The 20,861-nt window shown below is 35.2% G+C and overlaps 3 protein-coding genes across 3 annotated transcripts; 2 read left to right on the forward strand and 1 right to left on the reverse strand.

The window, feature by feature from the left end:
• The first annotated feature begins 7,965 nt into the window (after positions 1-7,965).
• LOC105790629 (uncharacterized) lies at positions 7,966-9,840 on the forward strand. Its single transcript, XM_012618332.2, has 3 exons — positions 7,966-8,295; positions 8,380-8,670; positions 9,229-9,840. Exons 1-3 carry the CDS (start codon positions 8,188-8,190, stop codon positions 9,787-9,789), a joined length of 960 nt encoding a protein of 319 aa, XP_012473786.1. The 5' UTR covers positions 7,966-8,187; the 3' UTR covers positions 9,790-9,840.
• Positions 9,841-9,859: 19 nt separating this feature from the next.
• Positions 9,860-12,236, forward strand: LOC105790627 (pentatricopeptide repeat-containing protein At2g44880). Its single transcript, XM_012618331.2, has one exon. The coding sequence runs from the start codon at positions 10,190-10,192 to the stop codon at positions 11,999-12,001; it is 1,812 nt and encodes a 603-aa protein (XP_012473785.1). The 5' UTR covers positions 9,860-10,189; the 3' UTR covers positions 12,002-12,236.
• On the reverse strand, positions 12,219-19,441 carry LOC105790626 (protein ARABIDILLO 1). The gene is made up of 12 exons (XM_012618330.2): positions 17,389-19,441; positions 17,080-17,238; positions 16,913-16,993; positions 16,656-16,787; positions 16,103-16,230; positions 15,545-15,632; positions 14,867-14,961; positions 14,536-14,599; positions 14,263-14,438; positions 13,164-13,385; positions 12,754-12,838; positions 12,219-12,632 (listed from the first exon to the last, which is right to left on the reverse strand). Exons 1-12 carry the CDS (start codon positions 18,736-18,738, stop codon positions 12,456-12,458), a joined length of 2,757 nt encoding a protein of 918 aa, XP_012473784.1. The 5' UTR covers positions 18,739-19,441; the 3' UTR covers positions 12,219-12,455.
• Positions 19,442-20,861: the final 1,420 nt, after the last annotated feature.

Consider the following 20,861-nt stretch of genomic DNA (forward strand, 5'->3'; position numbering starts at 1 on the left):
CCACCTATACTTCTAGTTAGATTAGGAGTTCATTTTTCTAATTGAAATAAACTTCTACAATTCAACAAGGGTTCTACTTTCTCTCCCTGTAAATAGATGGCATCGGTATGACTATTTACACAACTTTAAGATATTGTTACTCTACCTGAAAATAGAGAGAATTTATTCTCAATTATTGAATCTATTTTCAGAAACAACAAATTCTATCAGTTTCTATTTGAGAAAATATTTTTTATTTTCACACTAAAGAAAAAAAACTATTTCTAATTTTGTGTTTTAATTCAAATTGTTCGAGCCCACACTCAAAGTAGTTCGTAGTATGAGAATAATGGAGAAGATTGTTTGGTTGAAAGCCAGGAATGACAAGGATCCGTCTATCCATAAACACAAGTGCAAATTTGATCTAGGGTATAGTGCTATAAATATCACAAATCGGGTCGATTTTCAAAATTTTTATTTTATGCTGTGTAAGAAAATCGTTTTTAAACTAGATTTTTTCCAACATATTTAAGGTACAAAATTGGTTCAAACCCTAGTTACATGTCATATACTAAGTAAAAAAAGACTATACAAACATTGCTGAGTCAGGAATCACTTCCTAGATGATGGAATTACTTCTTATAATCTTAAGGTTCACCTATACCTACGCACGGAGAAAATAAATCGTACGCTGAGCGATAAAGCTCAATGTTATTTTCATGATTCAAGTCAGTATAACATAAGTTTCAATCAATTGCATATATTCAATGTAATTTCAAATGTCAACCAACTTATATACAATTCATGTCAAATCTCATTCAATGCATCAACATGCTAACATACCAATATCAATAATGTTTGCATTTCTATTCAATTTTTAACATTTGATCATATCACATTTCATTTATGAATCGAATCAATTCATTTGTTATCTTTCCATATCGACCCTCAGGTTCGTTTAACTAGTTCGTATTGTCACACCTTATTTTCGTTAAGTCTGGAAAATTAGAACAATTGGAGAGCTAAATTGAAAGAAGCCCTAAGCTGGTAGCTTCTACTAAAAAAATCGGAAAACTTAATAACTAATTTTGGATGTGGTTGAGATCCAATTTTGGTTCGGTTGGATTAAAATCAGATGGTCCCTTAGTGGGAGACAAAATCATTACAAAAGGGTGATTTCTATGGGGTTGATAATTGAGCGTGAGGGGCTATAAATAGATGGGAAATCACTTCTTGGAGGGACTCCTTCTCGAATCTGTTTCATTTTCCTCTCTTCTTCATCTTCTTCCTTGGTTTCTCCGAGGAAGTGATGGTTATGGAAAGTTCTACATGAAGCGATGATCATGAGGAATTAGTCGAAAAGTAGAAAATCTGGGGAGCTGGTAAGGTTCTAAGTCTAGCAGTCTACGAAATATTTAGAAAATAAAGTTAAGGGTTTCCAGAACCATTTTAGGGGTTCTGCATGTTTCTGGAAACTGAGTTTTAAGTTGAAAATGTTGAGTTTAATTTATGACCTTGGTTGTAATGCTTGCTGCCAGGAGAATGGAAGCTCTGGCATTCGAAAAGCTAAGCTGAGGCGGCAAAGAAGCATCAAGTAAGTTTCTATATCCATTCCTGGAATGATGTGTGCCTAGCATGATTTTGTGATGATGTATGAACTCTAATGATTGTGAGTGCCAAGCATGCATAAGATTGTTTTGATATATGAGTATCCGCAAGGTAGTTCAATATGCATGAAATATTTAGGATTACATGTTTTAAGGGTAGTGTACTCCATGCTAGTATGTAAGAGAAATACATGTTTTGCATGATTTAAATTGTAGAGTGCGGAAGGAGAAATATTGATGGGTTAAATGAAGTTAGGTTGGGGAAATGGAATTATTGTTAGATATCGTCAAATAGTGTTCATGAGTGCAAACTGTGATGTGCGAAGATCTAGGCCTTGCGGAGGGGACACTTTGGTGTTCAAGCATCAAGACGGATATCAGATGCACCAATATCGATGATTATTAGGTTCCATAGAGCAACATCGTGACAGCGGTGAGCAGGCTCTATGGGGCAACACCATGGCAGCGATAAGGTCCTACGAGGTGACACCTCAGAAGAGGTCTAACATGTAAGACCATAGCTCGACTATCACAATTAGTATAGTTCATCGGGATAGTAAATACAGGATAGTCCATCATGACAGTAAACACAGGGTAGTCCGTTAAGACAATAAACACGGAATAGTCCGCAATGACAGTAAACACGGAATAGTTCACTGGGATAATAAACACGGGATAGTCTGCCGAGACAATAAACACGGAGAAGTCCATCAGGATGTTAAACATGAGGTAAAAAGGTGTAAGACCATAGCTCGGTTGTAGCAACCAACATAGTCCATTGGGACGTTAAATGCGAGGTAGCCTACTGGGACATTAAACATGGGATAGACCATCAAGACAGTAATTATGGAAAATCACGCATATGGAAAAAGAGTTAGAAGGAAAATCCAAGTATTGGCAAGCCAGTTTGGGGAATCTGCCGGACAAGGCAAAAGTAGTAGAAAGAGGGAACAATCTGCCGAAACAGTAACTATGAAAGCCGATAGGGCATAAGGGTGGTGACCCAGCAAGAATTAGACATGTGAAACGATGTGCCAAAATGTCTTATAAGTAGGCAAGGGAAGATGACTTATCCATAGATCGCGAATAAGAATATGTCATTGAGAGCCGCCAAAGAAGTGCTCAAAGAGGCTTTGTACGTGAGAGGGAAACCTTGAAAGGTTATTGGGAGACTTGCTTCCAATATAAGGCTCATTGAAGCCAGATTTATGTGGGGAGGATTGATTATCGATACCCCAAATATACAAAAGGGTAAAGAGGGGATAGTTAGAACCCCTTTGACAGAAAAAGGTACTAGAAAGGTTAAACCAAGTGATAGATATGTTTGTCAAGACTATTCCTCTTTAAGGGGAACCTATTGAAGAAGCACCAACCAAGGGGCTAGTTCCATAGGAAACCATTGTGTTAGAGAAATCAAAATCTTAAATGGTCACCTAGCTAATAGTTCATTGGGTTCGTAGGCCAAAACGACCAGAACAGATAGACATGATACATTGTAAAGCCAGAGTGTCATGAATAAGGTGGATTACAATAAAGTAATCCAACCACTATTATACCCAAGTGGGACTTGGTCCACCAGGGTGGCATGGGACCTCATTAGTTAACCCATCGGATGGAATGTTAGTAAATCTTTCAGGATTGCAATAAGAAAAAGAGTCTGCTAAAGACTAATCAGATTTGGTATGACCACCAAGGAGGACATAACCAAAGGGTCATTAGACGGGTAGGCTAAAAGACTACCTTATAAGAACTTGGTGGAAAGAAGAAACCACACTGGGAATAGACGAAAGAAAGAATAAAAGTAAAGGAAGGATAGAGTCCACGGTTACAATGAGACACCTAAGAAACTGTCAAAACTTGTCAAAAGGCTATAGGATCAGCCAAAGGGAAGATTGCTTAAAGGCCTAACCACTTATAAATGAGTCTGGGAAATAAATCGAAGGCCACCAATCTGGATTAAGAAAAATTGTCCCTAGATGATCAGGGAGTTAAATGTGTTTAGTTTTATTTTTGTTCCTCCGACAAGTTTGGGCTATTTTGCAAAGTTTAGTAAAGAAACTCACTAAATTCTTTCGAAGTTAAAAAAAATTCGACTTATGTCTGCAGGACCCAAGAGTGACCAAGGATCTTGAAGAGGGACTAAGCCAGACCGCATTAGATAAAGGACTATTGTCAGTAAATTGTTATGCATATAGGAAGGGGGTAGCTTTAGAGGCTTCGCCTCGGGGTCAAATATGTAATTTAACATAACCTTTAAGGTTGAAATTGGAAATAATATTTATTTTAATTTAAGATTTCTATTGTAAGAGATTTGTTTTTTAATAAAGTCTGTATTTAACTTATTAAGTCTTGAAATTGGTATTATCCCAAACCGGTCTATTTGTGGCACTTTACACACGAATTCGGTGATCGGGTTAGGTGAAGGTGTTACACGTATAGTTTTTCACATGTTATCGATAATCATATATCGCATATAGGTACCTATAGTACAATTTCATAACATTAATTCATTTCAAGCATGATTTGACTGATTCACAATTTATATCCCCTACTAACTTGACTCGGACTCAAACGGATACACGGATCTCAACCAACATACCAAATTGGCACCCAGTGCCTCACTGAAACGTTCGAAGTAAATAGATCGTGCCCATCGCTCATCAGTATAATCGAAGTAATATTTGTGCCTAACACTCATCAACATATAGTCAAAGTAACCCATACTTAATCTATCTTATGGCATGCTAACTATATTCGTCTCTACTCGAACAATTAATAAGGTAACCAATTTTCCGATTTCATTCCACAGCTCAATGCACATTCTATCTTTCTCATTTTATCATCAATTTCAATATTTAAACATATCGTATAACATGTTTCAACCCAATTCCATATCAGATCACATATACTAATTAATACATGCAATTTCTATTTTATTCAATTTAGTCCACTATCTCGATATGCAATCTCAAACATAGCAATCCCATTTAAATAATCATTGTCAACTCACCTCAATGTCATATTATGGAAAATATCATAAATATGCAACAATTAAAAGTGATCCCGAATCAGAGAAATACAAATCGAAATCTCGCATCACTCATCATCGACTCACGCTTTTCCTTTTCCTCTCGATGGCCCAACGTCATCTTTAGCTATGAATAACAATAAAAAATTATACAATATCAATTTTCCATCCAAATCACATTCAAATACAAAGCCAAACATATTTTTCAATTTATTCAATTTAGTCCCTAAATTAGGAACAAGCATGACTTTCAATCTAAAACTTCATATTAAAATTCGATTTCACATTTACTCATTAGGTACCTTTTAATTTCTATTTTTAGTTCAATTTCATAATAGTTTTTCATTGTATCCAATTTGGTCCCTAATGTAACCAAGCTTACAATCAAGCTTGTTAAGCTTTACAATTTAGCCCTTTTCATAATCTAAGCTTAATTTCTATCAATTTCACACCTAATTCATCAAATTCTCAACAATGGAAACTTATCAAAATTTCACTAATTGAAAAAAACGATACATGGGCTAGTTAAATTAAGCTCTCATGATTCGATTTCTATAAAATCAAAGAAAAATGGTTAGGGACTTACTTGAAATTAGATGACTGAATGCTAGAATACCTAAAGCTTCTCATTTTATTTTTGTTCTTTGCTTCGACAACTTGGGGGAAGAAAAAGAAGATATTTCATCTTTCTTCCCACTTTAGTTGCTATTTATACTATATTTATCTTTAATTAATCTTAATGAACCAACTTGATTATGTTTTAGTTAATTAATCACTAATTACTTAAGTTTAATCACATCCACCATTATCATCCACTAATACCTATTCAAAAATAGTTTATTAACCATTTTGGTCCTTTAGATAATTGCTATCCAAGTCCCCTAGTCTTTTCCTAATTAAAAATCTATAGAAATTGGACTTTTACAATTTAGTCTTTGGGCCTTAATTAACCACAATTTTGGCTAAATTGCTTAACTGAATTTCAATTTATCTATATACTAATTCTGTAAATATACCTATTTAATATTTACAGACTCGATTTATGGAAACAGAATTTTGAAATCACATTTTTCCACACCATTGAAAATTGGATCATTACAGACCTTCTCAGCATGTTTGACCACCTCATCAAAGACAATTTGCACCAAGTTAAACTCCACCATCTCAACCACCTTCCTGATTAGGACTGCAACCTTTGATAATGGAGGTTGTTGTATCCAATTATTCCTCCAATTCGACCATGTTTTGGTAGTAGCAGTTTAGGACTTTTCTTATCAAGGAAGGATTGAAGTTGTACTATCTTCCTCGCACAAAAGCATCCTGATAAATATTGCTCTGGTCATCTATGATGCTTCTCATTAAATTTGCATAAAATTCCAACACCACTTGCCAGCATTGATTGAATTAATAAAAATATTTTAAATTTCAAAAAGTAAAAAAAAATAAAAAATTATAAAATTCAAAATTGATCACATTGATCGACATTCACAAGTCAATTTTTTCTTTTGAATTTATATTTTTAATTTTTTATATTTTCATTTTTGTAATTTTCTAAATTTTAACTATTTTTTAATTTTTATTTTTTCGAAATTTTTTATTTGTTCATTTTTTGTAATTTTCTAAATTTTTAACTATTTTTTATTTTTATTTTTGAATTATATATTCATTTTTGAATTTTTATAATAAATATTTTTAATTTTGTTTATTTTTAAATTTTTAAGTTTTTTGAAAAAATTAGAATAAGTAAAAGGAAGGCACGTGTCATTTTTTTGTTTGCCTACATATCACATCCCAATTTGGCCATGTCACCCAATTATTAAAAAAGAAATGGTTTTAATTGAAGGGACCAATTTGTGTAATGAATGTCAACCTTAATGACCAATTTGAAATAACAAAAAGGTCCAAGGGCCGGCTTGAGAAAAGTGACCAAGTTCAGGGGTCAATCTATATATTAAGCTTTTATTAAATGAATTGTAAACGAACATAAATAAGTTTATAAATGAACATAAATGAATTGAACAAGATTTGTTTGTATTTGGTTTGTCTAATGAACGAGACTAAAAATTATTTATATTCGTTTATTTAGCTTAATAAACGAACAAAAATTGAATTATTCATAGGCTATTTATTGAATGCTTTGTTGATTTATAATGCTTACCATAAAAGTGTGATATGATGTTATAGAAAGGAAAAAAAAAGTTACATAAGTTGTGTTGTGTAGTTTGTCCGTATACAATAGACCTGTCCATGGGCCGGGCCCGGAAAAAATTTCGGCCCGACTCTTAGGCCCGGGCCCGGCCCGAAATATGGGCCTAAAATTTTGCCCCTGGTTCGGTTTTTAATAAACACAAAAAATATTTTAAAAATAAAAAAATAAAAAAATATATTTTTAAAGTATTTTAAAATTAAAAAATAAAAATAAAAAATATATTTATTATATTCGGGCCGGGCTGGGCCCGGGCCAAAAAAGTTGAGCCCGAGCCCGACCCATTTTTTAAGCGGGCCTCGTTTTTTACCCAAGCCCATTTTTCGGGCCTATATTTTTACCCGAACCCTCCCATATTTCGGGCGGGCCGTCGGGCCGAGCGGACAGGTCTAGTATACAAGTGGGCTATTGTTTATCGTAATTTACATCTATTAGTTGTAAAGATGTATCTTTTTATGGGAAGAGGGATGACAATCATTGAATTTGAACTCTGATTTTTGTATTATCCATGGCCATTTTATGTAGAGGAGAGCAATTTTTCGAGAAAGTTTATTAAATTGATTCAATTGGTTTATCCAAGTTCGGTTTACGTGATTTGATCAGTTTTTTAATCATGAACTCAGTTTTGTTGGTTATTTCAATTTGTTATTGAGTTTTGAATTTTTAAACTGACTTGACAAAAAATAAGACTTATAATTTATAATTTATAAAATAAATATAAATTATTTAAGTCCAATAACTAAAGTCGATTAAGTTGGTTAAGTTACATCAATTTTTATCTCTAATTCATCGAGTTAATTTTTGTATATTATAATCAATTAAGTTGGTTTAATAAAAAATGATCAAATCGAGTGGAAAAAAAAAGAATGCTCTCTTTTAGTTTTATGTTTCATGTTCAAATTTTGGTTTAATAAAGAAAATAAACTAAATCGAGCGAAGAAATCAAATATATACAAAATTCATGATTTCTTCATGATCATTTTAAGATCCATATTGCTCCTCCCAATAATATTATCTCTAATATTTACACTTCTATGGTCTACATTCTTTTTCCTTTTAATTTAGTATTCAACCAATTTAATTAGGAGTTTACAAATAATATAAATAATAACTAAATTGGCTCATATTGGCCGTATTGAGCGAGATCTGAATTTGTACCTTAGCCCAACATTCAAGTATCGTCCTACAGAACCAGACCGAACCCAATATATTATTCTCTTTGGTTTCTCTGAGCATCTCGGTTTTCCTACGTTCCTTCTTCACCCAGATAACGATTTTCTCTCGTGTTAGAGTTCCAACCTTAACACAACTGCAACTTTCTCTTGGTTTTTTTTTTCTTTTAGACCGAACAGCCTTCTTTTGTTTCCATGGATCGTTGGAGTGGTGTTTTCAATGTGAAATTAGACCCAAACTGTAAAAATTACTACCGAATCGCCGCATCTCTCTGCTTCTCCTCTGCTTCCAAATCCCTAACTGTAAGTTTCTTTCATTTTTCTTTCTCTCAAACTTGAAAAGCATGGTTCGAAATCTATAATATATCGTGAGATGATTGGAAATAGGTGCCATCAGCGAATGCCATATTTTTCAATGGAGACAGAGTTGAAGGGACAAGGAACCCTGTGGTTGAGAGGCTATCGGATCTGCAAAACGTAGCTCAAGTTTTGGTTTCTAAATTTGGCGGGTCTGTTAATGCTTGGGTTATCCAGGCTTCCATTTTCAATGGACCTTTTGCTGTTTACAAGGATTTTATCCCGTCAGTCAATCAGTATGGTGAGCCTAAATCATATTCCCCTGTTGGATTCCCGGCTTCTACATCAACTGTCTCTCTCTTATCAAATTGTCTTCAACAGGTACATGCTTGATTGAAAAAAACTAGGTAAAAACACTTTTTAAGTACTCCCAATTTCATATTAAGCAAATGGTTGTAGCAAAAATTTGAATTTGAAAGTAAGCAACTAAAGAGAATCAATAAAATATTTATGTTTTTCATCAATTATTATAATTTAGATTATATAATAATAAATTTAACTTATATATTATACATAAATATTGACATAATGTTTAAATATTTCGTGCTAACTTTTTAAATCAAGTGAAGACATTGCACCTGAATTAATTAAATTAAGACAAGGAAGATTAATTTTTTATAATTAAATTTATTATTATATCAATGAAAATATGTATAATTGACGAAAAATATTACTGTTATGATTAATTGTCTTTAGTTGCTCACTTTTAAAATTGGGAATATTAAAATATTTTGTATTTGATAGAGGGACTAATTTGCTCAATATTAAAATTGAGATGGAGCTTTTAAACAAAAAAGCAAATTTGATGAAATAGCCCATATTGCTATAACGTCTTTGCTTGGATTGTTCCCATGTACTAAATTTATATCATTATTGCAGGCAAAAGATGTAGTTTCAAGTGGAACGAAGAAAGCATGCTCCATTAGTTCATCATCTACATCACGACCCAAAACCGTAGTTCTTGGTTTCAGCAAAGGTGGTACTGCAGTTAACCAGCTTGTGGCTGAACTTGGTTCTTTGGATGACAAATCCCACATAAGAGAACAGCCTGCAGGGGTTAATGACCAAGAGGAGGTTCAAATACTTCCCACGACTAAGGAAAGCTTATTAAACAGCATCACTGAGATTCATTACGTGGATGTGGGGTTAAACTCTTGTGGTGCATACATCACTGACCAAGACGTGATCGAAAGGATATCGAAACGGGTTGCGGATGGAGGCCCCAGGGTTCGTTTCTTTCTGCACGGAACTCCTAGGCAGTGGTGCGACGGCTGCAGAATTTGGATACAGGATGAGAAGAACAGATTGTATCGTTTGATTGAAAGTGAAGATGAGAAAAGTGGTGGGAAATTGAAGGTGTGTGAGAGATTTTATTTTGCTGATAGGAAGCCTGACATGCAGATGCATTTTGAAGTTATTGAAAAGATGGATGTTAGTTGATTGAATAATAATAATCTAAATTCAAAATAATCCAAAATCTTGAACCCAAAATTGCTCGATTTAAACAAATTCAACCACTCGGTTTCATTTTCTTTTACTTGCCTCTGTTTTGCATGGAGCAGTCAACTCCCTTGTTGGGTGTTAGGTATTAGAACTCTAAACTCTGAAGGTAGCCACTTTATGTCAGTCTTTTTACCGGCAATCACCTCTGTTTCGCACGCGAAGAGGAAAAAGTATGCAAGACCGTGGTGCAGATATTAAAAGATTAGATAATAAACCCATATAAAAATTAAGGGGAAAGTAGCATTTAAGGCAATTCCTTTAAAATTTTTAAACAAATTCAAATGATTTTTCTGTTCGAAATCTAAGCCAAAGGGACAAAAAAGAGCGGCGTTGATAGATGAGAGATAAAGAAGAGCCACTCTTGCAGTTGCACTCGCTATGGCGTCCGGTCGAGAGAAAATGTATGTTTCTTCTCCAACAAAAGAACACGAAAACCACTCTCCTCCAAATCCACGCTTTCATGCTCCGTCACTCCGTCGAAACCAACCTTAATATCTTCACTAAGTTCATCAGGGCATGCGCTTCTATTTCCTCTCTTTCCGCTATAAACCACGCCCGCCGCTTGTTCGATGTTAGGCCTCGCCGAAACGACACACTTCTTTGCAATTCTATGATCAAAGCCCATCTGGGTGTCAACCAATTTACCCAATCTTTCACTCTTTATAGAGATCTTAGGAAAGATGAGGAGGGTTTTGTTCCCAACAAGTTCACATTTTTGACCCTTGCGAAGTCTTGTGCTTTAAACATGGCAGTCTGTGAGAGTTTACAGATACATAATCATGTGATGAAATTTGGGTTTTGCTTGGATTTGTATGTTTCAACAGTTTTGCTTGATATGTACGCAAAGCTTGGAATCATGGGTTCAGCAAGAAAGGTTTTCGAAGAAATGCCTGACAGAAGTGTAGTTTCATGGACAGCTCTGATTTGTGGCTATGCAAAAGCTGGGAATATGGAGAGAGCAAAGAAGCTTTTGGATGAGATGCCTGAGAAGGAGGATTCTGTCTTATACAATGCTATGATTGATGGGTATGTTAAGTTGGGAGATTTGGATTCGGCTCGAAGTTTGTTTAATCAAATGCCAGATAGGAACGTGATTTCTTGGACTATCATGATTAATGGATATTGCAATAGTGGTGATGTTGTGTCTGCCAGATTCTTATTTGATTCCATGCCTGAAAAAAACCTAGTATCTTGGAATGCAATGATTGCTGGGTACTGTCAGAATAGGCAACCTCATGAAGCATTGAAATTGTTTCATGAACTGCAATCGACCACATTGTTTGAGCCAGATAGAGTTACCATTGTGAGCATTCTTCCACCTATTGCTGATTTGGGTGCTCTTGAATTGGGTGAATGGGTTCACCATTTTGTTCAGAGGAAGAAACTTGATAGAGCAACCAATGTATGTACAGCTCTTATTGATATGTATGCAAAATGTGGAGAGATAAATAAAGCGAAAAAAGTTTTTGATGAGATGCCAGAAAGAGAAATAGCTTCATGGAATGCCTTAATAAATGGATATGCTGTAAATGGGTGTGCCAAAGAAGCATTGCGTGTATTTTTGGAAATGCAGAATCGAAGAATCGTGCCAAATGATGTGACCATGATTGGTGTTTTGTCTGCTTGTAACCATGGTGGTCTGGTGAAGGAAGGTAAGAGGTGGTTTAAAGCAATGGCAGAATTCAGGCTCACCCCGAAAATCGAGCATTATGGTTGTATGGTTGATCTGTTAGGGAGGGCAGGATGTGTGGAGGAAGCAGAGAAGCTGATAGAAAGTATGCCATATGAAGCCAATGCAATAATTCTCACTTCACTCCTATTTGCATACTGGTCCTTGAATAATGTTGAAAGAGCAGAGAGAGTGCTAAATAAGTTGGTCCATATGGAGCCAACTAATCACGGCAGTTACGTGATGTTAAGGAATTTGTATGCCGCTGAGAAAAGATGGGAAGATGTCGAAGAAATTAGGAGAGAGATGAGAAGGAATGGGGCTAGAAAAGAGGCTGGCTGCAGTCTTATTGAGGTTGATAGTAGGGTTTTGGAGTTTGTATCTGCAGATAAACTGCATCCTCAATGGGAATTGATACGGTCTGTGTTGCTGCAGTTGCGTATGCACATGAGGGGACAACCAGAGATGGAAGCTGCTTAAGTTGAAGAATGTTTTCTTTTTCTAATGATGCTTGGGCAAAGCTCAAAGCTAAAGCAACTACAGGGAATAATTTCATTAGCTAATGATGTTCTGTGCATGAGATTAGAGCTCTCAACTAGGCCAATCGAGTTGAATTTTGATCGAGACAAATCCGCATCTGCAATTTGAGTCACTTGTAATTCGAATCATTTGCGATAATTCAATTTTAACATATAAATTATTTGGTTTCAAATAATTTTAAGTTTTCATAAGGGCATAAATTACATAATTGTTCCAATTAATACAAAGACAAATGATTACATGCTTACAAATCCTCATGCAAAGATTAGTTGCAGGGAAGGAGAAAGTAAATTTACCCAATCCTAAAAGTATGAAAATACTGAACAGATTTTGTATATTTGAAATGTTACAGTGGCATCTGAAACCCTTGGCTAACACTAAGGTGGTTCCTGAATTAGATGGAATGTTCTACTTGGTGATGCTCGAGGTTTCGGAGTACGATTCGTGCAAAGATTTTAGCCTCAATAGGAGCATTTGCTGCTGCGGCTGCAGAACGTAGAACCCTTGCTGCTCCAGCACTCTGCATAAGGCTAGCATGGTGCACTGCATGTCGACCACCAGGGATGGTAAACTGCAATTATCGAATTAAATTATATATATAATAACTGACAAAGGAACATGTAAAAATCCCTTGGAGTAATATTTTAGCAATATATATTATGCTTAAGAAGGAAATCATAGACATAAATTACCTGGAGTAGAGCAAAAGCAGCACATGTCTTGAGTATTGAAGATGAGTTTCGAAGCATGGAGACAAATCTTCCAATTTCAGCCCCACTAAGGAATATAAAAAGTTAATTCGGGGAGGTGACATTAAAGCAAGCATGACATGAAGGAGAGAGGGCTAGCATCAAAAAGTGACCACCACTATTCAACATGATTAATGAATTCCAAGCACTAAAGAATAGCTGGAACAGGATTTTAATAAAGAAAATTTGGTAAGTGAGCAGCAAGCTCACTGAACTGGTTATTTAATCGAGTGTCGCACAAACAGAGACAGATATCATACTGGGGTTATCTTTTTGTAACTTCATTTAAATTGAGAACATAATTATCTCGAAAGTACAGATGCTTCTGCAATACAAACAGAGAAAAGGCAAACCTGCATCTTAGATGCCCTGCTTCTTGAATGCGAGCTTTTTCAGTTACTTGTGCCAATGCTGCCGGAGCTGATGAAACAGCTGCTGCTGCAAATGCTTGTGCATCGGAGAATCTGAGAATAAAGGCTTCGATATGCTTCAAAGCCAGTCTTCTGGGCCCATCCATGCTCACACTCTTTAAACTGCTTTCTGATGATGTGACCATTGGTGTAAACTCATCAGTTCTGCTTAAAATATCATTCAGAGAAAAAATATTACCAAGATGGCTATGGATATTATTTAACAAGATACATGGATATTAACATGATATGTTATCTTGCAATGCATAATAAACCACTAACTGCTTGGTCATATCAACCTCATCTATCAGGATATTCATCATTCTGGCCCTTTGATTTATCTTCTACCAGATAGCAACTCTCAGAAAGTAATTTCTGAAAAGAAAACTATTTAATACCCTTTAAAGTCACTATTGCCAATGTCATCTAAAATTTCAATTCAATCTATCAAAGAGAGTTTCTGTAAGAATTACTCTATGAGTTTAATTGATCGGTTGGCTTAAATTTTAATGTGCACCTCTTATTCAACCAAGGGAAAACCATATATGCCCCAAGATTTGAAGGTAAAAACCAAAATTTTACTTTCTATCACTGTTTACACTCCATAAAATGTGAATGTAGCTTCCACCAGTTCTAATTGATCTTAACTCATTACTTAGGTAGAAATAATGGTCAGCATCCACATCAGGCTCTAACAAAACCTGTAACAAAGCTATTGCCTTTTTTTTCTCTGAACTTAACTGAAAGATCTATGAATAGAAACATATAATTTTTATCCATATATAACTTTACTGATTTGCTCTGTTTTTAAGCTGTTATAAGGATAGAGATAAATTCCAGCCTTCGGCCATTGTTAAAAATGGTCTTTAACCTTAAACTTCATCATGATAAGGAACACTACAACAATATAATTCCAATTACATATTATAGTGATCAGCATATAAGTAAACTTAACACTACAAGGTCCTGAAAACAATCTAGACAGAAAATAGAGAAAGATATGTTAGTTAAACCTTATGCAATTAAGGATAGCAACTATTACCTTCCATCAAACATGTATGCCAGTGCCAATGCAGCCATGAAGCATGCCATCTTTGATTCTGATGTCAAACAAAGATGAACAAGTGCAGGAACCCCACCTTCTTCAACAATCCGAAGAGCATTACTATGGTTAAAAGCAAGGTTCCAAAGAGCCCCTGCAGCAGTTTCATGAACATCCTGAAAGTGAAAGCAAAAGCTAAGATCAACTAAGATTCCACCAGAACAAAAATAGATTATGCACAAACTATGAGCGCTGGATTATGAAAATGCTTACTTCAGCATCAGAGCGAGCAAGAGCAATCAGAGGTGCAACACCACCTTCTTGTCCAATAGCAATGCTGACAAAGAACGATACAAATAGCATCAATATTCTGCCTATTAGCTATGGCATCACAAAATGAGAATATCTTATTTGAATAATGTATGAGCTAGAAGAAAAATGCAGTTGCGCCATTAACATTAAGAAATTCTTTAATACAGTTCAGCCTATTGTCCAGTAAAAAACTTCCATGTCTTATCATGAAGCTTTGGTAGTGGTAATCATGATAATTATTGCCAACTCCCTCGTAAGTCATGTCCATATACAGAATCAAAAACTGCAATACCTGTTGGCTTCTGACACTGACAATCCCCAAAGAGCACCAGCTGCCCTCTCTTGAAGACCTGGGGAAGCATTTGAACAGGATTGGGCTAGAGTAACCTTCGCAAAAATAACAATAAAAGAAATTTAGAGAAAAAACCAATACCTTCAAGATGTAATGAGCTCTTTAACAAATGAAGCACATATTAGTATTACGACAAAAATTTTATTCCCATTGGCTCTACTAGAGAATATCATGAAGCCAAGAACATAATTCAACTAATCTTCAATTAAAATTACTCAATTTCCATAGCACTTCACTGTAGTGGTTAATATTATTTCAGGATTCAGACTTTTGCACCATCTCACCAAAACAAGGGAAAAGGAATGAAACATCAAATATGTCTGTTGGAGTCCAGGCATACATGAAAGAGAAAGCTTCAGATGACTAAGACACATCCGCTCCACATTTAAACATATTAAGGTAAATTAAGGAATTATTGCAGCAAACATAATTTAAGTCTATGGAGAACAATTTGCCCAAGCAAAATTTATGTAATCTGTACACCAAGTTACTGGATATTTGGGAAGCCTTTAAATGGACCACCAACAATTATCCACTTTTTGTTTCACATAATGGTAACCAAGACTAGCCCTGCTTAGATGGAGAAAAAAATAGGGGCTAAAAAAAAGAAAATCATACCAAGGCCTCAATACCACCACCAGCTGCAATTGCTTCTCGATTTCTGTCGTCAAATGATAAATTCCACAATGCACCAGCAGCTTCTTGCCTGTTTCAATCAGCAGATATCATCTACATTAAAACAAACCTATTAAGGAAACACAACATAATTTTGTGCATGGAGAAAAAAGAACCTAAGGTCTATAATTATAGACGGGATTTATTATTGTGGATCAGCACGAAAAAGGAAGAGAGCTGAAACAATATTGTCGGACGACAAGATGAACACTGATCCTATGTACAGGCAAAAGCATCTAAAAAGTTGTATAGAGATAGCAAGGTGTTCAGCAGAAGAGAATCAGAACTTTGGACAGGAATCTGATGGAACTAGAGGGAACAACAAATGAAAACCTAGGGCAGAAAAGCTTTCAGCTCCAGCCAAAATCAATTCTAAAGCATCAGTTCTATGCTGCCAAATACAGCAAAAATTATAATGAGAAAATGCACTTACACTAAAGATGCGGAAATGAAAGCATTTAAGATATTAAAGAGCCAGAAGAAATACGTAATTTAAATTACCTGACACCTTCATGAGGAGAACGAGTAAGCTGAACTAGTGCTTCAAGAGCACCAGCCTCTTGTCCTACAGCAGCATTGTTACTGTTGCTATCACCATGAGCAGCCAAATTTGCTAAGGCCCGAGCAGCCTAGTATTTTTAGACATGACATTAAACAACTGGCAACAAACATGCAGTACATGTACACAAGTAATACTAGAATGCTGAAAAGGAAAAAAATGGAATATTGAATTTACAAGCTTTCCTAATTCCATGACTAACAGAGAGCTGAATGCATTGCACAATTAGCATTTGCACATGATAGGATGCTTAGCATCAAAGAAGTGCAGTATGGCATTGATAAGGGTACTAACAAAGTGTTCAACAATCTAGAACAATGTGACAAAATACCCTAGATACTTTGGTATCAATTTCTGAGTTGTTGAGACTAGGTGTTGTAACAAAGAAAAATCAGATAACTCTAACCATTTCTAATCAAAACAATTCAATGGAACTTTAGAGCATATATCATGCAAAGCCAAAGGTGCGCTTCTTAATTGTGAAAGTAACAGCACCTGTTCTTGCACTCCTTCAAACTTGCAACTACAAGCAAGCATCACCAATGCATGCACACCTCCTGCAATGGCAACTTCCGTACTACATTTATCATCAGCTGCCAAATTCGCCAAGGCACCAGCTGCACGCTCCTGAAAACAGAAAAAGGAAATCACGATCCAACCAATGAAGTATAAGCCTGAAACCATGTGCTGATGCTCACATGGTATTTAAAAATAGCACACACGCCAAATAAATTGCATAAAGAGAAACATACAAGAACTCCATCACAACCAGATGACCATTTGAATATAAGTTCAACCAAAGCTTTGACTCCACCAGCTTCTGCAATTGCAGCCTAAATTGTTAAAAAAGAAAGTGATTAGAACTAGAGATCAAAAGATTATGTCCCCAGGTATGAGAAAAGGTGCTGATAGTACAAACCTTGTGCTCTTCCCCGACAGAAAGGTTCCATAGCCCTCCGGCAGCCTCCTCAGCTACCATCCTGTTCATGGACCTCGCCAACAAAGCAAGGATATTAATTCCTCCTTCTTCAGCCACAGCTTTTGCAACATTTGCATTCACTGACAAGTTAGCTATAGCCTACACCATCCAAAAGTCCAAATCAACTATATCGAATAATCCTATAATCACTAAAGAAAATCAGATAAAAGGAAGGAATATGATGTAGTTGTTACTGTGATGATAAAACCATAAATTTTCAAAATAATATATACATATATATATAAAAACCTTTGCAGCCTCGGATTGTAGTCCTTCCCGCCAACATTTCGCTAGGTTCAGAAGAAGTCGGATGCCACCATCTAGCATAACTGCTTCAGCCCTTCTGCAATCTATGCTAGCATTTTCATCATCAATAACAACAAAAGTCGCAAGTCCAGTGGCTGCCCTTTCTTGAACATCCTCTTGTGAGCTCTGCATTAAGCTGAGCAACAGTGCCGCTCCTTGCTTGAGCCAGAAATCATCAAGACCTTGCGGATTGCTCTCAGCAGTACGCAAAAGTGTATGAGATAGGATCCATTCAAGCCAAGTCATGATCTCATTCAAATTTTTATCTTTTTTCTTTGAGCACCTCCAATCCAAAAGCACATTCCTCCCTTTTTTTGTGGTGTCGGCAAATAAAGAAGATAGTTCGATAAAAATATCTGAAAAAAGAGAAAGCAACAATTTCCCTTTGGTTTTAATTGTGCTAACACTAGTGTCCTCTTCAAGAACCGGACAATTTAAAGCACACAAAACCTTCAAGCTCTGGGATGAGAATAGTAATCTAGAAACATCAGTTGAACCAATATCAGTTCTTGAAACATCCAACCCGATCAATTTAGGCAGCTTGTGCCAGAGATGTGAAACCACACTCCAGTTCATATTTGACGACCCTGCAACAGAGAGAAACCGGACAGATAAAATATTTCCCAAGGCTGCCTCATCAACATTCAAACAATCAAGGAACCCAATGTCAATCAGATTAGGACAGTGCTTAGCCAAAGCGTTGATTGCATCGGCAAAAACATCCTTTATTCCAGATAACCGAAGTTTCTTCAGCTTTGGACAGCAAAAAGCTATTGCTTTTATAGCATCACCAGTGATCCTTTCACAAAAGTCTGGACCGAGCTGAATACTTTCCAGAGCCTCATGTCGAGCAACAATCACAGATAGAGTAGCATCAGTTATTTTCCTGCAGTAATCACCATTTATTTCACACAAGTTCTTAGCTTGAAGATGAATTACTGCATCAGCAGACTCTGCCCCTCGAAACTTTAGCTTTTGAAGATTCATACACCTGGGGGCAAGTGAAGTAGCCATTGTAGTATCAAATTTATGAGCACGGACATCCAATGAACTCCATAAACATTGAGAAGCAGCCAAAACCCTCCATGCCCTACAAGTCGATGACAAACTCGCCCGATCACGATAATTCAGCCGTGAAAATAAGTGAATCACTGTATCATCAGGTAAGATTGTCCAATCCACGACCCCATTTCTCTCAGTACCTAAATCCTCAACTCCGGTTTCATGGCAACTTAGTGATACAACGCCATCCTTCCCTTTATTTGCCACCTTGCGCCGCACCCTACGACTCATATCTTTTGATCAATCTAATAACAACTTCAGATGCCGAAATCCTTGCAAGTTGCAACCTCGAAGCAACTTAACCCTATAAGCCTATAACCACTCGATGCACAAACAAGGAACTAAAATACACAAACGCTTCAAACACAAATACCCAATTCATAAAACCACTAAAGAAGCATAGAAGACCGAAAAAAGCAACAGTCTTTGGCCTCAAAAACCCTAACCCTCTAACTAGCAATCGAATATTGTATGTATGTCACACGCAACAAATCTTGAATTTTGATAATTTACAACAATCGACAAACTCAACAACCAAATAACATCTTGAATGATAAATGCATTGCAGGGAAGGAAATCGAACGTCTCTTCTCAAACATACGAGATTCCAGGGCCTTCTGGGTACGTGGGTGAACCATTAAAAATCTCGTAACTTTCAGATTAAATCACTAAGCCCTTTTCTTTTCTTTTTTTATCGGATGGCATTGAAAGAAGCTTCAATGAAAGCACGAAAAATAGGCAAAGAAATGAACCATCCCTCAAGCCATGTGTCTACAACTCTGTTGGTTAATAATTTCCATTTTGTGTTAGGCACGCAAGGAAGAGAGATAGGGAAGGATAATGGGAAAAATTGTAGCTACAAATTTTTACAGCATTATATTAAGATGAACAAATTATGGGCTGGGCAGACAAGAGGTTTTTTTTTCTTTTTTCTTTTTTCCCCCCTTTTATATACATCAATGGAGATATATACACATATGCATACACATATATTGAGTCCTCATTCCATTGCAGAATGTAAATTTTATTCTCGTTACGTTACAGTCAACATACTTTATTGAGTTTCTTATATTAGTACGTTAATTGGTGTCGACATATCATTTTGGTCTTATTTGTACTCCTATACATAACTCTAGTATGCATGTTCATTTAATTGAATAGTATTTATATTATAGTATTTGAAACAGTTGGACCGATAATTGGTTGGTCCAAAATCAATACGAACCGGTTAAATAATTAGTTGAACTAATTTTTTTATTTTTTAATAATTTCTTTAGTCTCCAATGAACCAATGACTTGATTGGTTCGATCATCAATTCAGACTATTTTTGCGTACCAAAACATAGAATAGTATTTTCTATGCATAATTTTAAGAGATTCGATTACATTTCGTTCTAATGGTAAAATTGAAATTTAACATTGATGTCTCAAGTATTAAATCTTATAATATGTAAATATGATGTATGACTTCTCTCTTAAATTTATTTTGAATTTATGTCTCACTATGTGTGATGTAAGTTTATCCCGATTATTATAATATAGCTCATATATATTATAGCTTTTCAATTTATTGTGTTTTATAATATGTATTATTTGTATCTATAAACTAGTTTTCAACTTATTGTGTTTTGTATTGTTTAAATTATAGTTATAATATCTAATCTAATAATTATATTTAAGTAATTTACAATGTTAGTGTCACCCTTAACCGAGTCACAACTCGGTTGTGAAATCATAAAATATCCTTTGTTTTAAATTATCATCTAATATTATTATGATGACATTTTTTTCTTTTCATTTTTTTATAATCTTATTATTTATATTTAAAATTTTCACGAGTTGGTGTAACCCTTAACCAAGTCACCAACACAATTATAAAATTACAAAATACCCTTTCTTTTAAATTATAATTAATATTATTATGATGACATATTTGTCGTTTTATACTTTTATATCATTTTTAAAATAAAACTATCATAAATTATAAATCCAAGGATCAAACACGTGTTCAATAGTATTAAAATACAAGTTTGTCATAATCCGTCTATATTCTTTATTAAACAAATTTTAAAAGAAAATATTTGTAACATAAAACATTTCATTTCACCCACATCGTGGGTATGAAAAAATCTAGTGTATTATTTATGCTTGTACTCCTCTGATTAAATGCTAAAGTTACATATTTTATGTAATTAAATTGGTTAATTTATGAGAATGCACCACTAATTTTGTCATATTTATTGAATTTTGTGCAGGAATGCGATTTGGGGCTAAATAGAAGAAAAAGGAAACAATTGGGCTAGATTGAAGAAAGAAGCAAAGAAGGAGGGCCAAAGAAGAATTTTTCCAAGATT

The sequence above is a fragment of the Gossypium raimondii genome, chromosome 8 (assembly GCF_025698545.1).
Source record: "Gossypium raimondii isolate GPD5lz chromosome 8, ASM2569854v1, whole genome shotgun sequence".
Taxonomy (NCBI): Eukaryota; Viridiplantae; Streptophyta; class Magnoliopsida; order Malvales; family Malvaceae; genus Gossypium; species Gossypium raimondii.

What these genes read in the sequence shown, in the direction of transcription:
- LOC105790629 (XM_012618332.2), top strand. Translation starts at nt 8,188, where the DNA reads ATGGATCGTTGGAGTGGTGTTTTCAATGTGAAATTAGACCCAAACTGT. An exon ending in CTGCTTCCAAATCCCTAACT is followed by an intron (nt 8,296 to 8,379) that starts GTAAGTTTCTTT and finishes GATTGGAAATAG; the next exon opens with GTGCCATCAGCGAATGCCAT. An exon ending in TATCAAATTGTCTTCAACAG is followed by an intron (nt 8,671 to 9,228) that starts GTACATGCTTGA and finishes TCATTATTGCAG; the next exon opens with GCAAAAGATGTAGTTTCAAG.
- LOC105790627 (XM_012618331.2), top strand. Translation starts at nt 10,190, where the DNA reads ATGAGAGATAAAGAAGAGCCACTCTTGCAGTTGCACTCGCTATGGCGT.
- LOC105790626 (XM_012618330.2), bottom strand. Translation starts at nt 18,738, where the DNA reads ATGAGTCGTAGGGTGCGGCGCAAGGTGGCAAATAAAGGGAAGGATGGC. An exon ending in GTGGTGGTATTGAGGCCTTG is followed by an intron (nt 14,962 to 15,544) that starts GTATGATTTTCT and finishes ATTTTTGCGAAG; the next exon opens with GTTACTCTAGCCCAATCCTG. An exon ending in TCAGTGTCAGAAGCCAACAG is followed by an intron (nt 14,600 to 14,866) that starts GTATTGCAGTTT and finishes GTTCTTTGTCAG; the next exon opens with CATTGCTATTGGACAAGAAG.